Source organism: Narcine bancroftii, chromosome 2, assembly GCF_036971445.1.
Source record: "Narcine bancroftii isolate sNarBan1 chromosome 2, sNarBan1.hap1, whole genome shotgun sequence".
NCBI lineage: Eukaryota > Metazoa > Chordata > Chondrichthyes > Torpediniformes > Narcinidae > Narcine > Narcine bancroftii.
This window is the reverse complement of record NC_091470.1, coordinates 48,416,024-48,433,638: the sequence shown is the minus strand read 5'-3', so window position 1 is coordinate 48,433,638 and position 17,615 is coordinate 48,416,024. Positions and strand designations below refer to the sequence as shown.

General features: G+C 39.9%; 1 protein-coding gene across 2 annotated transcripts in view; it reads left to right on the top strand.

Moving 5' to 3' along the window:
• Window positions 1-17,615, top strand: part of ryr3 (ryanodine receptor 3) — a 448,180-nt gene that overhangs the window by 405,983 nt on the left and 24,582 nt on the right. For both annotated transcript variants that reach the window (XM_069916619.1, XM_069916620.1), the window contains 6 exons: window positions 5,183-5,264; window positions 5,813-7,116; window positions 7,208-7,257; window positions 7,372-7,540; window positions 13,996-14,082; window positions 15,339-15,515. In XM_069916619.1, coding sequence (XP_069772720.1) covers window positions 5,183-5,264; window positions 5,813-7,116; window positions 7,208-7,257; window positions 7,372-7,540; window positions 13,996-14,082; window positions 15,339-15,515 — 1,869 coding nt within the window. The remainder of the gene's footprint in view (window positions 1-5,182; window positions 5,265-5,812; window positions 7,117-7,207; window positions 7,258-7,371; window positions 7,541-13,995; window positions 14,083-15,338; window positions 15,516-17,615) is intronic.

Sequence of the window (17,615 nt, the reverse complement as noted above, 5' to 3'; positions counted from 1 at the left end):
TCGACTTAAGCCAGATTTAATGCTTCATCGCTGGTGACTGTGTCTTGAACCCCAAAGCTGTTAACGATGCAACTCCTTCACTAACCTTTCTGCTTCTCTACTATTTTTAAAGCACCCCTTACAGCCTAGGTCTTTGGAAAATCTGTTGGTCGTTGACCTGAACAGTTCCTTGCATGATCTGGCATCAAAGTTTATTTGATAATGCTCCGATGAAAGAACCTGGAATATATTGCTGTATGAGATGTGCCATATCAGTACAAGTTTTTATCGTAAACACAGAGCTCCACAAGTTGCACTGGTCCACAGTCACTTCTGTAATATTGTCATCTCATTGCCTCTCTTAAGTTGATTGAATGTGGTCCTGTGGAAATCACAAACAAATCTCAAAGCAAAAACAAGTAATTTTCCTTTGAGTTTAACTGCCCATTTAACAACTTAATTTTTGCTCCTCTAAAACTCTGAAACTGAAGATTAACTTTATAAAGTGTGCATTCTCATTCATTGACTTTTTTTGAAGATTTTAAGATATTTTTCACAATTCACTTTCTATCTTCATTCTTTCCTCTTCATGAATCTCAAAGGACCTTGATTACTTTAACTGACTTATTTTTTCATTACAGCTAATTTTACTTGAATGGATTGAGATGCACTGTTGCTTGCCGTGGTTACTCAGATCCAAGAAACCTTGTTTCTTGTACATGAACCTTATAATGAGCTCACATTTCAAGTCAAGTTTATTGTCAGCTGATTGTACAAGTACAACCTGATGAAGCAGCATTCTCTGGTCCTCAGTGCAAACAGGCAGATACACAATCAGGCATAACACAGATACAGACAGAGAAGAGACAGACAGACAGACACACAGCCAAACATAACAGATACAGAGAAGAGACAGACAGACACACACACAACCAGACATAACACAGATACAGACAGAGAAGAGACAGACAGACAGACAGGCACTTGCCTCTCACAAATTTAAAATCTAAAAATGCCAGGGCATATCTAATATATGGAAGATGCTCCAAGTGAAACCAGTTATTCCATATACAAGAGAATTCTGTAGTGTAGTGATAATTAGATTCATAATGAAATTAAACACTACAGAGGTACATTTGCTGAAATGTAGCAGAATATAATTTGAACTTTAATTTTTTTGAACGTTTGGAATGTTATTTGCATTTATCAAAACTGCTTTTTTTTATTAACAAAAATGAAGAGAATCATTAACCTGGTCTCCAGAGAGTGAATCTAAATCAGAGTCATTAATACAAACGATACCTATTATTCAAAGAAACATTAACATTTACACCAGCTCCTCAGTTACCACAAACACATCATAGACCAGCATTTTCAGTGGCCTGATGGACTTGTTCATTTGTCAATTTATGGATATTGAACACACACACTGACACACACACACACAAATGAATGAAATCTTTAAACGTGTATGGTAACAAACACACACACACACACACACACACACACACACAATGAATGAAATCTTTAAACTTGTATGGTAAGCAGTATTTTATTGGAAGAACCTATAGACCTCTTCTTTTTACATTTAATCAGTACAAACCAAAACAAAATCAAGATCATGGTATAATGAAATAGAAACATAGAAGATAGGAGCAAGAGTAGGTCATTCGACCCTTCGAGCCTGCTCTGCCTTTCAACGAGATCATGGCTGATCTTAAAGTTCAGTACCCCGTCCCCGCCTTCTCTCCGTAACCTTTAATACCCTTATACTGAAGGAATATATCTAATTCCCTCTTAAATATATTTAATGAACCTGCCTCTACTGCCCTCTGTGGCAATGAATTCCACAGATTCACCACCCTCTGGGTAAAGAAATTCCTCCTCATCTCGATCCTAAATGGTTTGCTTATTATCCTCAAACCATGGCCCCGGGTTCTAGATTTTCCCATCATTGGAAACATCCCATCTGCATCCATTCTGTCCAGTCCTGCCAGAATTTTATATGTTTCTATGAGATCCCCTCTCAATCTTCTAAACTCCAGGGAATACAATCCCAATTTGCGCAATCTTTCCTCATAAGTCATTCCTGCCATTCCAGGTATCAGCCTGGTGAATCGCCTCTGCACTCCCTCCATTGCAAGAACATCCTTCCTTAGATAAAGTGACCAAAACTGCACACAATACTCCAGGTGGGGTCTCACCAAGGCCCTGTACAGCTGCAGTAAGGTATCCTTGTTCCTATACTCAAACCCTCTTGATATGAAGGCCAACATACCATTTGCCTTTTTAACCGCCTGCTGTACCTGCATGCTTGCCTTCAGAGACTGATGTACAAGTACCCCTAGGTCTCTCTGCACTTCCCCATCTCTTAATCTATTGCCATTCAAATAGTAATCTGCCCTCCGGTTTGTATTACCAAAGTGGATAGCTCACATTTATCCACATTGTAGTGCATTTGCCATGTATCTGCCCAGTCCCTCAATTTATCCAAATCACACTGGAGCTTCCTGACCCCCTCTTCCGTGCATACAACCCCTCCTAGCTTAGTGTCATCTGCAAATTTGGAGATATTACATCCAGTCCCCTCATCCAGATCATTAATGTAAATTGTGAACAGCTGGGGTCCCAGTACAGATCCCTGTGGTACCCCACTGGTCACCGCCTGCCACTCAGAAAACGAGCCATTTATCCCAACTCTGTCTTCTACCTGCCAGCCAGTTCTCAATCCACATCAATACTTTGCCCCCAATCAGATGAGCCTTGATTTTGGAAGCCAGTCATTTATGCAGGACCTTATCGAAGGCCTTTTGGAAGTCCAGGTACACCACATCCACTGGCTCTCCCCCATCTATTTTACCTGTCACCATCTCAAAGAATTCCAATAGATTTGTCAAGCACGATTTACCTTTTGTAAATCCATGTTGACTCCATCCGATCCCTTCTCTGCTAGTCATATGCTCCGCTATTACATCCTTAATAATGGATTCCATCATTTTGCCCACTACTGATGTAAGGCTCACCGGCCGATAATTCCCCGCTTTTTCTCTACCCCCCTTTTTAAATAGTGGGGTAACATTAGCTACCCTCCAATCCATGGGTACTGATCCTAAGTCTATCGAGTTCTGGAAAATAATTCTTAAAGCATCTGCTATCTGAATGGCCACTTCCTTGAGTACCCTAGGATGTAGATTATCAGGCCCTTGGGATTTATCTGCCTTCAATCCCATCAATTTCCCCAAGACCATGTCCTTAGAGATACTGATTTCTTTTCGTTCCTCCCTTGCATTAGTCTCTATGTTTCCCAACATCCTTGGGAGGTTATTTGTATCCTCTCTTGTAAAAACAGAACTAAAGTAAGAATTTAATTGGCCTGCCATTTCCTTATTCCCCATTATATATTCCCCTGATTCTGACTGCAAAGGACCTACTTTGGATTTCACCAATCTTTTCCTCTTGACATATTTATAAAAGCTTTTGCAGTCGGTTTTTATATTTGCCGCAAGCTTACTTTCGTAATTTATTTTTGCTCTCTTGATTAATCCCTTTGTCCTCCTTTGCTGCATCTTGAACTGCTCCCAGTCTTCGGTTGCGGTACTTTTTTTGGCCAATTGATATGCTCTCTCTTTGGACCCAATGCTGTCTCTAATTTCCTTTGTTATCCACGGTTGAGTCACCTTTTTTGGTTTATTTTTATGCCAAACCGGTATAAACGATTTTTGCAATTTCTCCATTAGATCTGTGAATGCTTTCCATTGTCTATCCACAGTCAACTCCCCCATAAACACCACCCAATCAATCTTACTCAACTCCCGTCTCATACCATCATAATTCCCTTTATTTAAATTCAGGACCTTAGTCTCGGTTTTAATTTCATCACTCTCCATGTCGAGTGAGAATTCGATCATATTGTGATTGCTCCTACCCAAAGGGCCTCGCACAACAAGATTGCTGATTAGTCCCTTATCATTGCATAATACCCAATCTAAAATGGCCTGCTCCTGAGTTGGTTCCTCGACATATTGGTCTAGATAACCGTCCCGTAAACATTCAAGGAATTCCTCCTCCTCTGTATTTTTACCAATTTGACTAGTCCAATCTATATGCAAATTAAAGTCTCCCATGATGACAGCTGTTCCTTTATTGCACATTTTTCTAATTTCTCTTTAAATGCCTTCCCTCACCTCTACACTACTATTTGAAGGCCTATATACCACCCCCACTAACGTTTTCCGCCCCTTGCTATTCCTCAGTTCTACCCATATAGATTCCACATCTTCTGAGTTGATATCCTTCCTGTCAATCGTGTTGGTCCCTTCTCTCACCATCAATACTACCCCACCCCCTTTTCTTTCTTGCCAATCCCTCCTAAATATCGTATACCCCGGGATGTTAAGTTCCCAGGCTTGCCCACCCTGCAGCCATGTTTCTGTAATCCCAATCAAATCATATTTGTTTATCTCAATTTCCACAGCTAATTCATCTACCTTGTTCCGAATGCTTCTTGCATTAAGATGTAAAGCCTTCAGATTTGCTTTTTTCACCCTCCTTGCTCTTTCTGATTTTTTACTTTCGCTGCCTAACCTAACTTTTCCTGTTTTATCTTTTCTGTCCTTTGCCCTATCATACAGGTTCCCACCCCCCTGCCAAATTAGTTTAAACCGCACCCGACGGCTGTACCAAACCTAGCTGCCACTGAGTAAACAGTTTAACACTTCTAATTGTAAAGTACAGAGTGGTTGAGATCAGTAAACCTGCCCGTGAGGAACAGAGGAATACTGACTCTTCCTCTCTTCTCTTCATCCCTATTAAATCTTCATTGTCTCTGGGTTGTCTGAGCCATGGATTTTGGCAATGCTAGATTACTTTAGAAGAGCAAAGGTAGAGATGCTGTTACAAAAACTTAAAGTGGTCATTTAAAAGGGGATGGATAAAATCTATATCTGTATGCGGTTGCTTTGAAATCTCTTGCTGAAAGTATTTGTAGCAAGTTTTTAACATGATCATCTTTGCCTTGAGTGTTTTATATATATTAAAATACAGTGATACTGATAGATTTTGAATCCCAAGCTATTCTGCTCACTCTTGGCCTTTCTAAGTGTCAATTCAAATTACTGAAGATAACTGCATAGCTGAAGGCTGTAACTCTTCTATGTAGGAAAATCAACTGACAAAACCTCCAAATCTGTTTGTTTGTTTTCAGGATTCAAGCCAGATTGAATTGCTCAAAGAGTTACTGGATTTGCAGAAAGATATGGTGGTAATGCTGTTGTCATTGTTGGAAGGTTAATATTTTTTCCATGCTATGAAACTTAAGAAGATTAATTAGAATCTCATCTAATAATTCCATGTTTAGCTAATGCTGTGAATATTTCCATCTGTCAAGGTACAATTTTTTCAGACATTTGCATCACAGACTTTTTGCCTCCAATAAAAGTTTTGTTCCATGATTAATTAATTACCTGTTTTGCAGCACATCAAATGCTTGACTGCATTTAATAGTTCGGAAAATTATTTTGTGATCCATCCCAGTTGCACCTTGCTTCCTGTTCACACATTCATTTAAATGAGGATCCAAATTCATTTCCTTTTGTGACCCTGGCTGAAGCAAGATTTTTTTTTTAGATCTCTTGCAATTTTGTTTTTTTTTAAGTTTATGATATATAATGCATTTTTTTAAAATCAACGCAGTGAATTGGATTGTTTATGTTGAAATGAATAAATTAGTGCCATAAATTTTGAATGTCATTCAAAATTTAAATATCCTCAGGAAATTGATTTTTAATATCTTATTTGAGTTTAATTAAAAATAATGTTCTCTTTGCCCTTTTAGGGAATGTTGTAAATGGAACTATAGGAAAACAGATGGTAGACACATTGATTGAATCTTCCAGCAATGTAGAAATGATACTCAAGTTCTTCGATATGTTTCTTAAGTTAAAGGATATAACCACTTCTGATACCTTCAAAGATTATGATCCAGATGGTAAAGGAGTAATTTCAAAGAAAGAATTCCAAAAGGCTTTGGAGAGTCAGAAGAAATATGTACAATCAGTAATAGAGTTCTTACTATCTTGTGTTGAAGCAGACGAAAATGATATGTTTAACTATATGGAATTTATTGACCGCTTTCACGAACCTGCCAAGGACATTGGTTTTAATGTTGCGGTGTTACTGACCAATTTATCCGAACACATGCCCAATGATATTCGTTTAAAAACATTCTTGAAACCGGCACAAAGTGTCCTCACATACTTTGAGCCCTATTTAGGACGCATTGAGATTATGGGTGGAGCGAAGCGCATAGAAAGAGTCTACTTTGAAATCAGCGAATCGAGTAGGACACAGTGGGAGAAACCTCAAGTCAAGGAATCGAAAAGACAGTTCATCTTTGATGTTGTGAATGAGGGTGGCGAGTCGGAAAAGATGGAACTTTTTGTGAATTTTTGTGAGGACACCATATTTGAAATGCAATTAGCATCGGAAATCTCTGAACCCGATGCTGCTGAAAGAGCTGAAGAGGATGATGAGGAGCCCCCTCCAGTTGAGGATGAAGAGGAAGTGGCTCAGCCCACAAATGCATTTGTGTCAGCTTGTCATGATTTCAAAAGTGGTCTATTGAAGTTTCTCAGGATCTTCACGTTTAGAAATATCAGAAGGCAGTATAAGAAAATAAAGAGGATGACAACTATGGAGTTATTGATGGCATTTTTCTCCTTCTTCTGGATGTTGTTCATTGGCCTCCTTTTCTTTATTTTCAACATCATGCAAGGATTCTTCCAGATTGTGTGGAGTGCCCTGTTTGGGGGTGGGCTAGTTGAAGGAGCCAAAAACATCACTGTCACAGACCTTTTAGCTAGCATGCCAGATCCAACACAACTTGGAATTCATGGAGATGCAGGCGAGTCAGAAAGACCAGAAGCTCCAGAAACGGGACTTGTTGTAGAACTACAGTCGACAGTGCAAGATAAGAAAAGTGAAACTGAGATGATGCCAGACGTATTTGGTACATGTCTGAAAAAAGTAGGCAAGGCAGCAGGTGATATATATGGAGGACTTGGTGATGTCTCAGAAATCATCAGAGCTGAAACCCCCCCAAGTATTGAAAAAGCAATATCTCAAAAAAAGAAAGCAGAGGTCAGTTTTAGAACATATTCTGTTTTTATAAACTTCAATTTAATTTTTAACATACATAAAGCTCACAGTCTATTTTTTTTTAAACTTCAAGATTGAACAGAAGAGTAGGAATGAGAGTAAACTTGAGGCTGAGAAAGCAGAGTAAGTATTTCTTACAGTGTGCAGTTGAAAAGAATTTATGTTAAACTTGCGAGTTTTTGTCCAGTAAATAATCATAAGTAACTTTCAATTTCTGGTGTGTTGTTGTCCTGACAGCACGGAAGATGGCGAGAAGAAGGACAAAGTCAAAGAAGAACAACCAGATGAAATTGAAGGAAAAGAGCAAAAGATAAAGAAGAGGCGACGTGGGCAGACAAGGAAAAAAACTGAGGCATTATTAGTTAACTTCTGGGAGGGTCTGGAAATTTACCAAACTAAGGTTCTGGTAGGTGGCTAGGTTTTAAAATTATGTCATGCATTTGATGCTCAAATATTGCATTATATAAAGTCTGTTTTGGGGGTGAAATGTTAACCTCTTTATTTTAATTACAGAGCCAAAACATAGAAGGATTGTTGGATGATCTAGTTTCCTTCCAATGATTTTAGTATGTGCTGTCATATGAGGATGCTTGTCTTGTCATGATGATGATGCTCCCAGACCCCATTATTTTTACTAATGCAGAATAAATCTGAGTTCATCCCAATTATTGCTACCTGAACATGTAGTAGCATATATAAGATCACATTGATTCATCACACCCGTGCTTACTGACCTGCATCTATAGTATGACCATTTTTAACTCCTTCAACATAAAATGCTCGTCCCTGTCATAAGTTACTTCATGATCATATCTTTTAATTACTTTCACTTTATGGAGCCCTACAACCTTCTGACATCAAGGTCGACCCTTGCTTGTCACTGGTTTTTGTCCCACCAGGACTCTTTCAGCTCTATGCTCTCATATACACTTCTTGACTGTTCTTTTTTACATCTTCCCCCCCCCCACCCCTGGGTTTCTCCTTAAAACTCATCCCTCTAACTCAGCATATTGCTCATTATTCCGAATATCTCCTCTTAGTGTGAAATGAACCCAAAATTATGAAAATAATCAATATCAGTGAAGAAAAAGAGTTCCTGTTTTATGTCAATAATTTTTTATCAGAATTTATGTTTATAACTGTGAAGTAATATGAGATTACCAACTTATTGCATAGTGTAGCTGATGTACAGAATTCCAATCACTTAATTGTTGAAATATGCAGTTGATGTTTAAAAAAAGTTTCTCCCTTCCAACATTTCAACTTTGAGTTAATGTGCAGAATTAAATAAAACTTGGACTGAGCTGGAAAATCACAGTACCTGGTTCAAAAGATACTGGCTCAATTTGAGAAAAGTGAATTGGAGATCAGGAATTATACATCCCTCCACCTTGCCTGTTATTTGTGAAAGAGTTTGAAGATTGCACACCCTAAGCCATAAATATCGCCAATGACAAAAATAGTAGAGCAGCAATACATTAATGACTATGTGGAAACAAGGCACCTGGGATTTGGCAAATTTTATATTAAATTACAAACTGACTAAATTATGGAGACAAAACAAATTGCTGGACAAACTGGGGTACGCAGAATCTGTGGAGGCAAACTGATGGCCAATATCTTGGGTTAAGACCACCATCAAGACTACCTGAAAAGGTAGTGTTGGGCAAACTAGTGGACCTTAAAGCAGATAAGACCATTGATCAAGATGGAATGTGTCCGAGGGTTCTGAAAGAGATGATGGAAGTTATAGCAGATATCTTCGTGGTATTTTTCCAATATTCTCTGGACTCTGAACAGATCCTGGTGGATTGGAAGACAACAAATATAACTATAAATAGGTAGACAAAAGGCAGGTAACTATCGGCCAGTTAACTTAACGTCTGCAGTTGGGAAAATGCTTGAAGTCATCATTAAGAAAGGGATAGTAAAACATCTCATTAGAAATTGTTCCATCAGACAAATACGCCATTGTTTCAGGAAAGCCGGGTCATGTTTAACTAACTTACAGTGCTCCTTGAGGAGATAATGAGAGCTGTGGATAGAAAGAAGCAGATTAATGTAGAATACTTGGATTTCCAGAAGGTGTTCAACAAGGTGCTGCATAAAAAACTTGAATAAGGATGCATGAATTTGGAGCTAATGTATTGGCAGAGCTAGAGGATTAGTTAGCCAATAGAAGGCAAGGAGTTAAGGTAAATGAGTATTTCTTGGGTTGGCAATCTGTGAAGTGTTTCACAGATCAATGCTGGACCCACAATATACGTAATTATTTGGAGGAGTGGTCCAAGTGTGGTATATCTAGGCTTTCTGATTACACTAAATTGAGTGGAGTAGCTGATACGCTCTATCAATGACTCCAAAGCTGTAGAGTGAGAAATGATAGGCATTATTACACATTTGACTTGTAGCTGGCCCAATTCCAAGTGCCTGACTGAGGATAGGGAGAGGGAAGTCAACCTTTATTCCAAGGGCAGGAGTTATCAGGGAGCGAGTCACCAGTGGGGGACAGGCCAGCTACCCATTGACAGACACATATTTGTATCACCACATTCGTCCCCTCTTTTAAAACAAAACCCCGCTGGGCTAAAAGTCCAAGAGGCTCAGCCGGTCAGGTGGTCTCCTTTGCCTCTCCGACCAGCACAGTTCCACCGGTGGTACAATGTTTGACTCCATTGCCTGTCATGTGTCTTGAGGATGGGGAGAGAGAGCTAGCTCTGTACAAGGTGGGGCTTGGCTGTATGCAAGGCATACGTGGTGATCAGAGCAGCTGGAGCAGGGTCTGGGGTGTTTGGAGTGGGTGGGTCCCTAGCCTGCACCGAGTCCCTGGCGGAGGCAGTATGGGTGAAGATAGGATCTGGGTGGGGAGTGGGAAGGGGACTCCAGCACGCGCCAGGTCCCGAATTGGGACTGTGTCCTCATGGCCATCCTGGTACACCACGTAGGCATACTGGGGGTTGGCGTGCAGGAGTTGCACCTCTTCGACCAACTGGTCAGATTTAAGACCCCTCGTATGTTTCCACAGCAGGACAGGTCCCAGGGATGAGAGCCAGTGTGGTAGGGTGGTTCTAGTTGCCAACTTCATGGGGAAGGAAAAATGTGTTCATGTGGGGTTGCATTGCTAGCAGTGCATAGCAGAGATCAGCTGGCATGGAGTGCTTCCGGCAGGAATTCCTGCCAATGGAACATTTCCAGGCCCTTGGATTTGAGAGCCAGGAGGACTGCTTTCCAAACTGGCGTTTTCTCTCTCTACCTGGCCGTTTCCCTTGGGAGTTGTAACTGATCATCCTACTAGTGGCAATTCCTCTAGCCAACAGGTAATGCCGCAGTTGGTCGCTCATAAAAGAGGACCCCCGGTTACTGTGGATGTAATTCAGGTGCTCAGCTGTGGCAGCAGCGGTGGGGTCGGCGCCTCCCTGCATGGAGGTGGTCTGTGATGACATATCCCAAAATGGCTGTGCCTGTGGCCCACATATGGAGGGCCCATTGTCAGTAGTGATGGATTCAGTGTGGTGGTGGACTGAAGCTAGAGTCTTAGCGAACTGGAAGGCTCTCGGCAATGGCAGTCTGTCTTACTGTAGCAGTCATGGGCAAATGTAGTCAGACCTCACCCCAGCCACACAGGCATCCCGGATCAGCTCTTCCACATCCTGGTCTGCTGATACTGGGGCAGGGATATTGCTCCTGCATTCTCACCCCAGATCGTGCTGGGCCTGAAAGAAATCATCCAGGAACTCACCGGGTTGAGAAGGTACCGTGAATAGATTTAATTTACCTGTGATCTGTAGTGGTTGCGGAGCTCAGTCATAGCACTAGGGTAAATTGTGCAGCCTCTAATCACTACATATGCATGGCGGCCAACCCTCACTTGCAGCAGCTTGAGCTTCCTTATTCTTAAACTCTGGCCTCTGGTTCTGAACTCCCCAACATCAGGAACATGTTTTCTGCCTCTAGCATGTCCAATCCCTTAATAATCTTAGATGTTTCAATCAGATCCACTCTCATCCTTCTAAACTCCAGTGTCTACAAGCACAGTCTCTCCAATCTTTCAACATATGACAGCCCTGCTATCCCGGTAATTAACCTCATGAACCAATGTTGCACACCTTCAGTTGCAAGAATGTCCTTCCTCAAACGTGGAGATCAAAACTGCACACAATACACCAGGTGCAGATATATAAATCAGTGACTTGAAGGAAGGTAGTAAAACCCAGAAGTCTGCAAGGCACTGTAGTTGCTAGAGAAACTCAGCTGGTCAAACAGTGTACTTTGTGAAGCAAAGATAAAGATACATAACCAACGTTTTGGGCTTTACAGAAACATGGCTAAATGCAGACATTCCAGATTCAGCGCTGCAGCCCAAGGGTTACACCCTCCATCGCACTGACCAAACACCAGCATCTGGAAAAACCAGAGGAGGTGGCGTTTGTGTCATCATCAATTCATCCCTCAACATGGAACATCTGGCAATCAAGTGTTGTCCATTCTACCTGTCGAGGGAGTTCACAGTCATCATCCTTGAATGGATCATAAACAGCAATGAGGAAGCGTACAGGAATGTAGACAGCCGCTTCTATTGGCTGTCTGCAGCCACCATTTCCAGGGACTCGTGTTATACGTTGTATTGTTGAATTTAACAGTAAAGCATTCGTCAGAGGTTGCCGCTTTGTGTTGCCTAGTTATTAGATGTATCAACAAACAAGGAGGGAGATGGATCAGCTTGTTGAATGGTGTAAAGACAACAACCTTGCACTCAATGTCAGCAAAACAAAGGAGATGATTGTGGACTTCAGGAGGAAGTCAGGGGAACATGACCCAGTACTCATCGAGGGCACATTAGTGGAAAATGTCAAGAATTTCAAATTCCTGGTTGTTAACATCTCCGAGGTACTGTCCTGGAGCCTCCACATGGATGCAATCACAAAGAAGGCTGGCCAGCAGCTATACTTTGTGAGGTGTCTGAGGAGATTCTGTATGTCACCAAAGACTCTTGTAAACTTCTACACCTGTACCATGGAAAGCATTCTGGCTGGTTGCATCACTGCTTGGTATGGAGGCACCAACTCTCAGGACAATAATAAACTCCAGAGGGTTGTTAACTCAGTCTGCAACATTACAGGCACCAGACTCCGCTCCATTGAGGACATCTTCATGAGGCGGTGTCTTAAAAAGCAGCCTCTGTCCTCAAACCTCCTTCCCACCCCCCCCCCCCCCCCCCCACTATCCATACCATGCCCTCTTCATTCTGCTACCATCGAGAAAAAGGTACAGGAGCCTAAAGTCATCAGATTTCTGAATAGTCAATGAACCAAAGACACCACCTTACTTTTCGTGCACTATTATTTTATAATAATAATCTCATATAATATGAATGCTTACACTATGAGGCTGCCACAAAACACAAAATTTCATGGCTTGTTCATGACAATAAATAAATTATGATTCTGATAATATGCCTGTTCCCAGGACCATCACCTTGATATCCAAGGTCTTTACTCAAAAAAGGGATACTTTAAGGATTAGTTCACCAAATTCCAAACAGAGGCAACGGTATGTGAAGATCATGCAGGGAAGGGGCTGTTAGAAGGAACTGACCACATGCCTTCTCATGTTTGGTAGGTCAAAATCTATAATGAAGCAGATGCTGAACTTTATATGTAAGTGGAATTTAAAACTCAGTGCCTTGTACATAGCCCACTTGCTATCAAACACGGTTTTTACACAGAAATCCTGCAATATTGCCGTAAGGAAGACCCGGCATTAAGCAAACTTTAGTTATTTACACTGAACCAAACAAAGCTGGCATAATGCCAGATCAATGTGTCTTTTTACATGGCATTCTGGGGCAAAAGAGGCAGGACGTATAATACAACAGCGCCGGCATCTAGTGTTACATACAACATGCCATATTTGGCAGCATGTTAGACCCATTTTTTTTCCCCAAATAAGGCAGAAAAATATTCCCCAGGTCTTGTATGTGAAGTTGAAATCGGAGCTGTCAGGGATGAGCGGGGCAGTGGGATTAGTGTGGGAGCTGGTGGCGGGCTGTTGGAAGACTCATCCAGCAGCCCGCTGTTGGTCCCCGCACTGGTCATTGTTGTGTTGAGAAAGTGTCAGGTTCAAGAGGGACAAGTCTGGACTCAAGGATTTGCAATCAAACATTTCTTGTATTAACACACAACAATTAATAGAAGAGTGTGGGAAAATTATAGCGGGAATAAAACATGTGATCACAGTTTATAAAAGAACATGGGAAAATATGTGCACAATTTAATAAAATACATATGAACAATTTATAAAAGTGTGGAAAATCTACTGCAAGCATTAATCTAGAGCTGTGTATTTCAAACTTTTCCTTTCCACTCTCATACCATTGCCTCCGTTTGGAATCTGGTAGTCTCATCCTTAAAGTATCCCTTTTGTAAGTAAAGACCTTGGATACCATGATGACAGTACTGAAAATAGGCATATTATCTATCGTTTGAGGCTGGTGACAGGCTGTTGGGGGGGGTGGGGGGGGAGAAGTGGGGCTTCAGACTGTTCAAATCAGATTAGCCTTTGTTTTCACTTTAGTTATTTTATATTCCCACCACTTCAGTAGGAGTTTCAGATATAGATTCATTCAGTTATTAACCACTGTTCCATTCTGTAAACGTGAACCCAGACGCTACGTACCATGAATGAGAATAGTTGCTATGGTAGCTCCCTTCAATATAAATGTTTCATTGGTAGCATGGAGAAATTATTCAATATAAATATTTGGATGTGCTAAAACAAATTGCATGTAATCTGTCAAATTAAAAATTTCCTGTGATTCTCTTAAATGTCATTATATCACAAACTCATTATTTTTTGTTTCAGAATTATCTAGCCAGGAATTTCTACAATCTGAGGTTACTCGCTCTATTTGTAGCTTTTGCAATCAATTTCATTCTGCTCTTCTATAAGGTAATGAAAAAGTAGGAACATTGGGGTTTTTTTTGCTGTCTTCATTACAACTGCTTTGCATTATATTTAATAGGAAACACTATGAAAACAATAAAACATTCCACATGTGGCAGAACAGTAAGATTGCAATAGCAATAATTTGCTAACCGTCGACACTGGAGAAGAGCACAAGTTAATGTAAATGGAATTTGTGCTGTGAATATCATTGAAAATTCAAGAAAATTGAGCATTTGAATTTTCATGATTGGGTTAAATTCAGTAGGAATTTATACTGGGAAATGTTTTTTTTTTGCCATGATCCTCATACTGGCAAAAGATTGGTAAAATTGGTTAAATATCTTGATACAGAATTAACTATAGTTAGAAGGATATTTTTCTAAATAGCATATTATCTGACAAAATTAAAGAAGAATGTCAATTTGAATTTTTCAAACAGCATGCTATATTTATTTTTGTGTTATGCATCTAAATAAATTGAGAGCTGACATGATGTGTTGCCTCTCTGGAAATAACAGGTGGTTTTGGAGCTTGGCTTCACATCTTGTCCAGATTTGTTGTCTGATCAGCAGAAATTGTATTAATGAGTGGATAGAGTTAGTATTGCATCTTACATTCTCTGAGCTGATAGGATGCATCCTAGACAATTTCTGATCTTTTTAAAACAACTTTTTTCCCCCCTATAGATCATGAGTGGGAATAGATTTTACATCAGGAGTAACTGTGATCACTCTTAGTTAATGAACAAATAATAGAGAAGAAATAATCAGGCCATTTCAACGTTGAAACACTCTGACTAGTGGGGTGCCCGTATGACCAACAAGTAGTATGAAAAATTCAGTTAAATTTTCTTCCACAATAATACCTCAAATTGGTCTTAATCAAAATACTGAATCTTTGGTTCCATCTCTGCAACAATGGCATGATTAATTCATTATGGAAACTGGAGCTCTGAATTCATGTTCCGTATTAAAATTCTAGCAGGCAATTACAGCAGGTAGTGCCACCTTTGTACATTAAGCTCTTTTATTAAATATAGGAATTGAACTTTAATAGTGAGCAAAAAAAGGAAAGAAAATGTTGAATTTTTAAATTAATGATATTTCATGTAATAGAAACATCTGCACCTTTAATCTTTTTTTTCTAATCATGGGACAACTTATTTTAATTAAAATATAAATGTTACCATTGAGTAATAAACACTTGACCATGAAACACAAATCTACACGATTTCAAAAATGATTTTTTTCTACTTCAAGGTGACTGATCCTCCAGTTGATGATGACGAAGCAGATTTCAGCTTCTGGAATGATGATCGCGTGGATTACTACGTGTTACAGGAGTCTACAGGATACATGGCTCCAACACTGATGTTTCTTGCAATCATTCATACTATCATCTCAATGCTTTGTATCATTAGCTACTACATATTGAAGGTAGAACATCTTTCAAGCTCTCCTACTTTGAAAAATATTAGTACAGAAAGAGGTTCCAGATTCCAAATTTTAATCCTTCCTTTACAAGCTGATTCTGAAAGCTGCAAAAGGAAAAGATTTGAAACTCCCAATGGCAATTGATGATGCAGCGAACTGTTACTTGCTTGATTCATAATAAAAAAAGATCCTCTCTGCTGCAAACACAACAGGAAGCAAAGCAAGCAGTTCATTCACAAGCTACGTTAAAAAAAAGACTAGCACCCCAGTTGCATCTTTCAGAATGTTAACATGGGGCGGCATGCGTAGTGATTAGTGCAATACCTTTACAGCGCCAGCAATCGGGACCAGGCTGGGTTCGAATCCCGCACTGTCTTTTTTTTAATGTCTGCATGGGTTTTTATCTCGGGGTTCCGGTTTCTACCCACTGTTCAAAATGTACCAGGGGTGTAGGTTACTGGGGTGTAAATTGGCCGCACGGACTCATGGGCCAAAATGGCCTGTTACTGTGCTACATGTATAAAAAAAAATTAAATGTAATTCTTTTTTTTTTGTGGGACACTGCATTTGTGTCAAGTTTTATTCTCACTGTTTATTACATATCCCATATGGTCACTGGTGAAAATTTTGGTGGTAAACTATAACTGAAACAGCAAATTACAATGGCTCTCTCATAAAAGTACACTGCACACATAATGTTGCATTAAAATACAATTAAAATAATGCCAAAGCTGGAGAATAATTGGTTCTCCTCTCAATTACCCCTTGTTATGTCTGAACTCCCTCTAAAAGCTAACAATAATTGCACTTCTGTTTCTCATTTACATGTAGTAACATATTCTAACACCACAATGTCAGTATTCCCCTTATTTGCTTTAAGACAGCAAGCATTTCCTCCTCTTTAATCTGTATAGGTCCATGTTTTCCTTACTTTCCATGACTCTGTGCCCTTTTCCTGAGTGAATACTGGTGACAAAAAAAATTAAAACCTCTCCCACCTCTTTTGGCTCCATATAAAGCTGACCACTCTGATCTTCAAGGGGACCAATTTTGCCCCTTATTATCCTTTTTCTCTTAATATACCTGTAGAAATCCTCAGGACTTTCCTTCACATTGTCTACCAAAGCCACCTCATCTTCTTTTAGCCTTTCTGATTTCTTTCTTGAGGTTTTTTTTTTCATTTTTATACTCCTCAAGTACCTCATTTGCTCTATGTTACCTTTACCTGTTATAAATCTCTCTCTTCTTCCAAACCAGATTCCCAATATCCTTCGAAAACCAAGGTTCCCAATGCTTTCTAACCTTGCCTTTGATCTTGACACGAACATACAAACTCTATTCTCTCTAAATTTCACCTTTAAAGGTCCCCTCCACTTATCTCGCACATCCTTTTCTGAAAACAACTGAAAACACGCATTCTAGATTATTTCTCATTTCAACAAAATTGGTCTTTTTCCGATTTAGAATCTCAACCCGAGGCCCAAACCTACCCTTCTCCATAATTAACAAAACTAGTGGCATTCAGATCACGACATAAAATGTTCCCTTACACATTCTCTGTTACCTGTCCTGTCTCGTTCCCTGATAGAAGATCCAGTATTGCACACTCTCTAGTTGGTACCTCTAAATATTGAATTTGAAAACTTTCCTGAACACATTTGACAAACTGGAAGCCAACCTTGTCAACCTTACCTATTCACTGCCTATTGTCAACTTGCTATCTCCACATTTGTATCAGACGAGACAATATTTCCTCCAAATGAAGTTGCCGTTCCTTGCAATTTTCTGTTATGTTGTAGCCATGGCAACTTAATGAGCTGAGCTTCTGACCCTTTGTTCTTCTCATGAAAGTGATATCCGTTTCAAAATAAGTTAAATGTTACATGATGCCATGTCTGCCTCATTCCACCTGTTGCTGAAACCGTCATCCATGTTTAGTTTGCCCCCCCTCTCCCTGCCCCACCTGCTCTATTGGTAGGCCTCCACCTGCTCTCATGTAAACTTGATCAGGTGTAAACCTGATCTCATGGAAAATATGCATTCATGTACATTGTCCATTCACTTATCACATCACTCCTGTGTGGGAACCCAGATTTGTTAGCT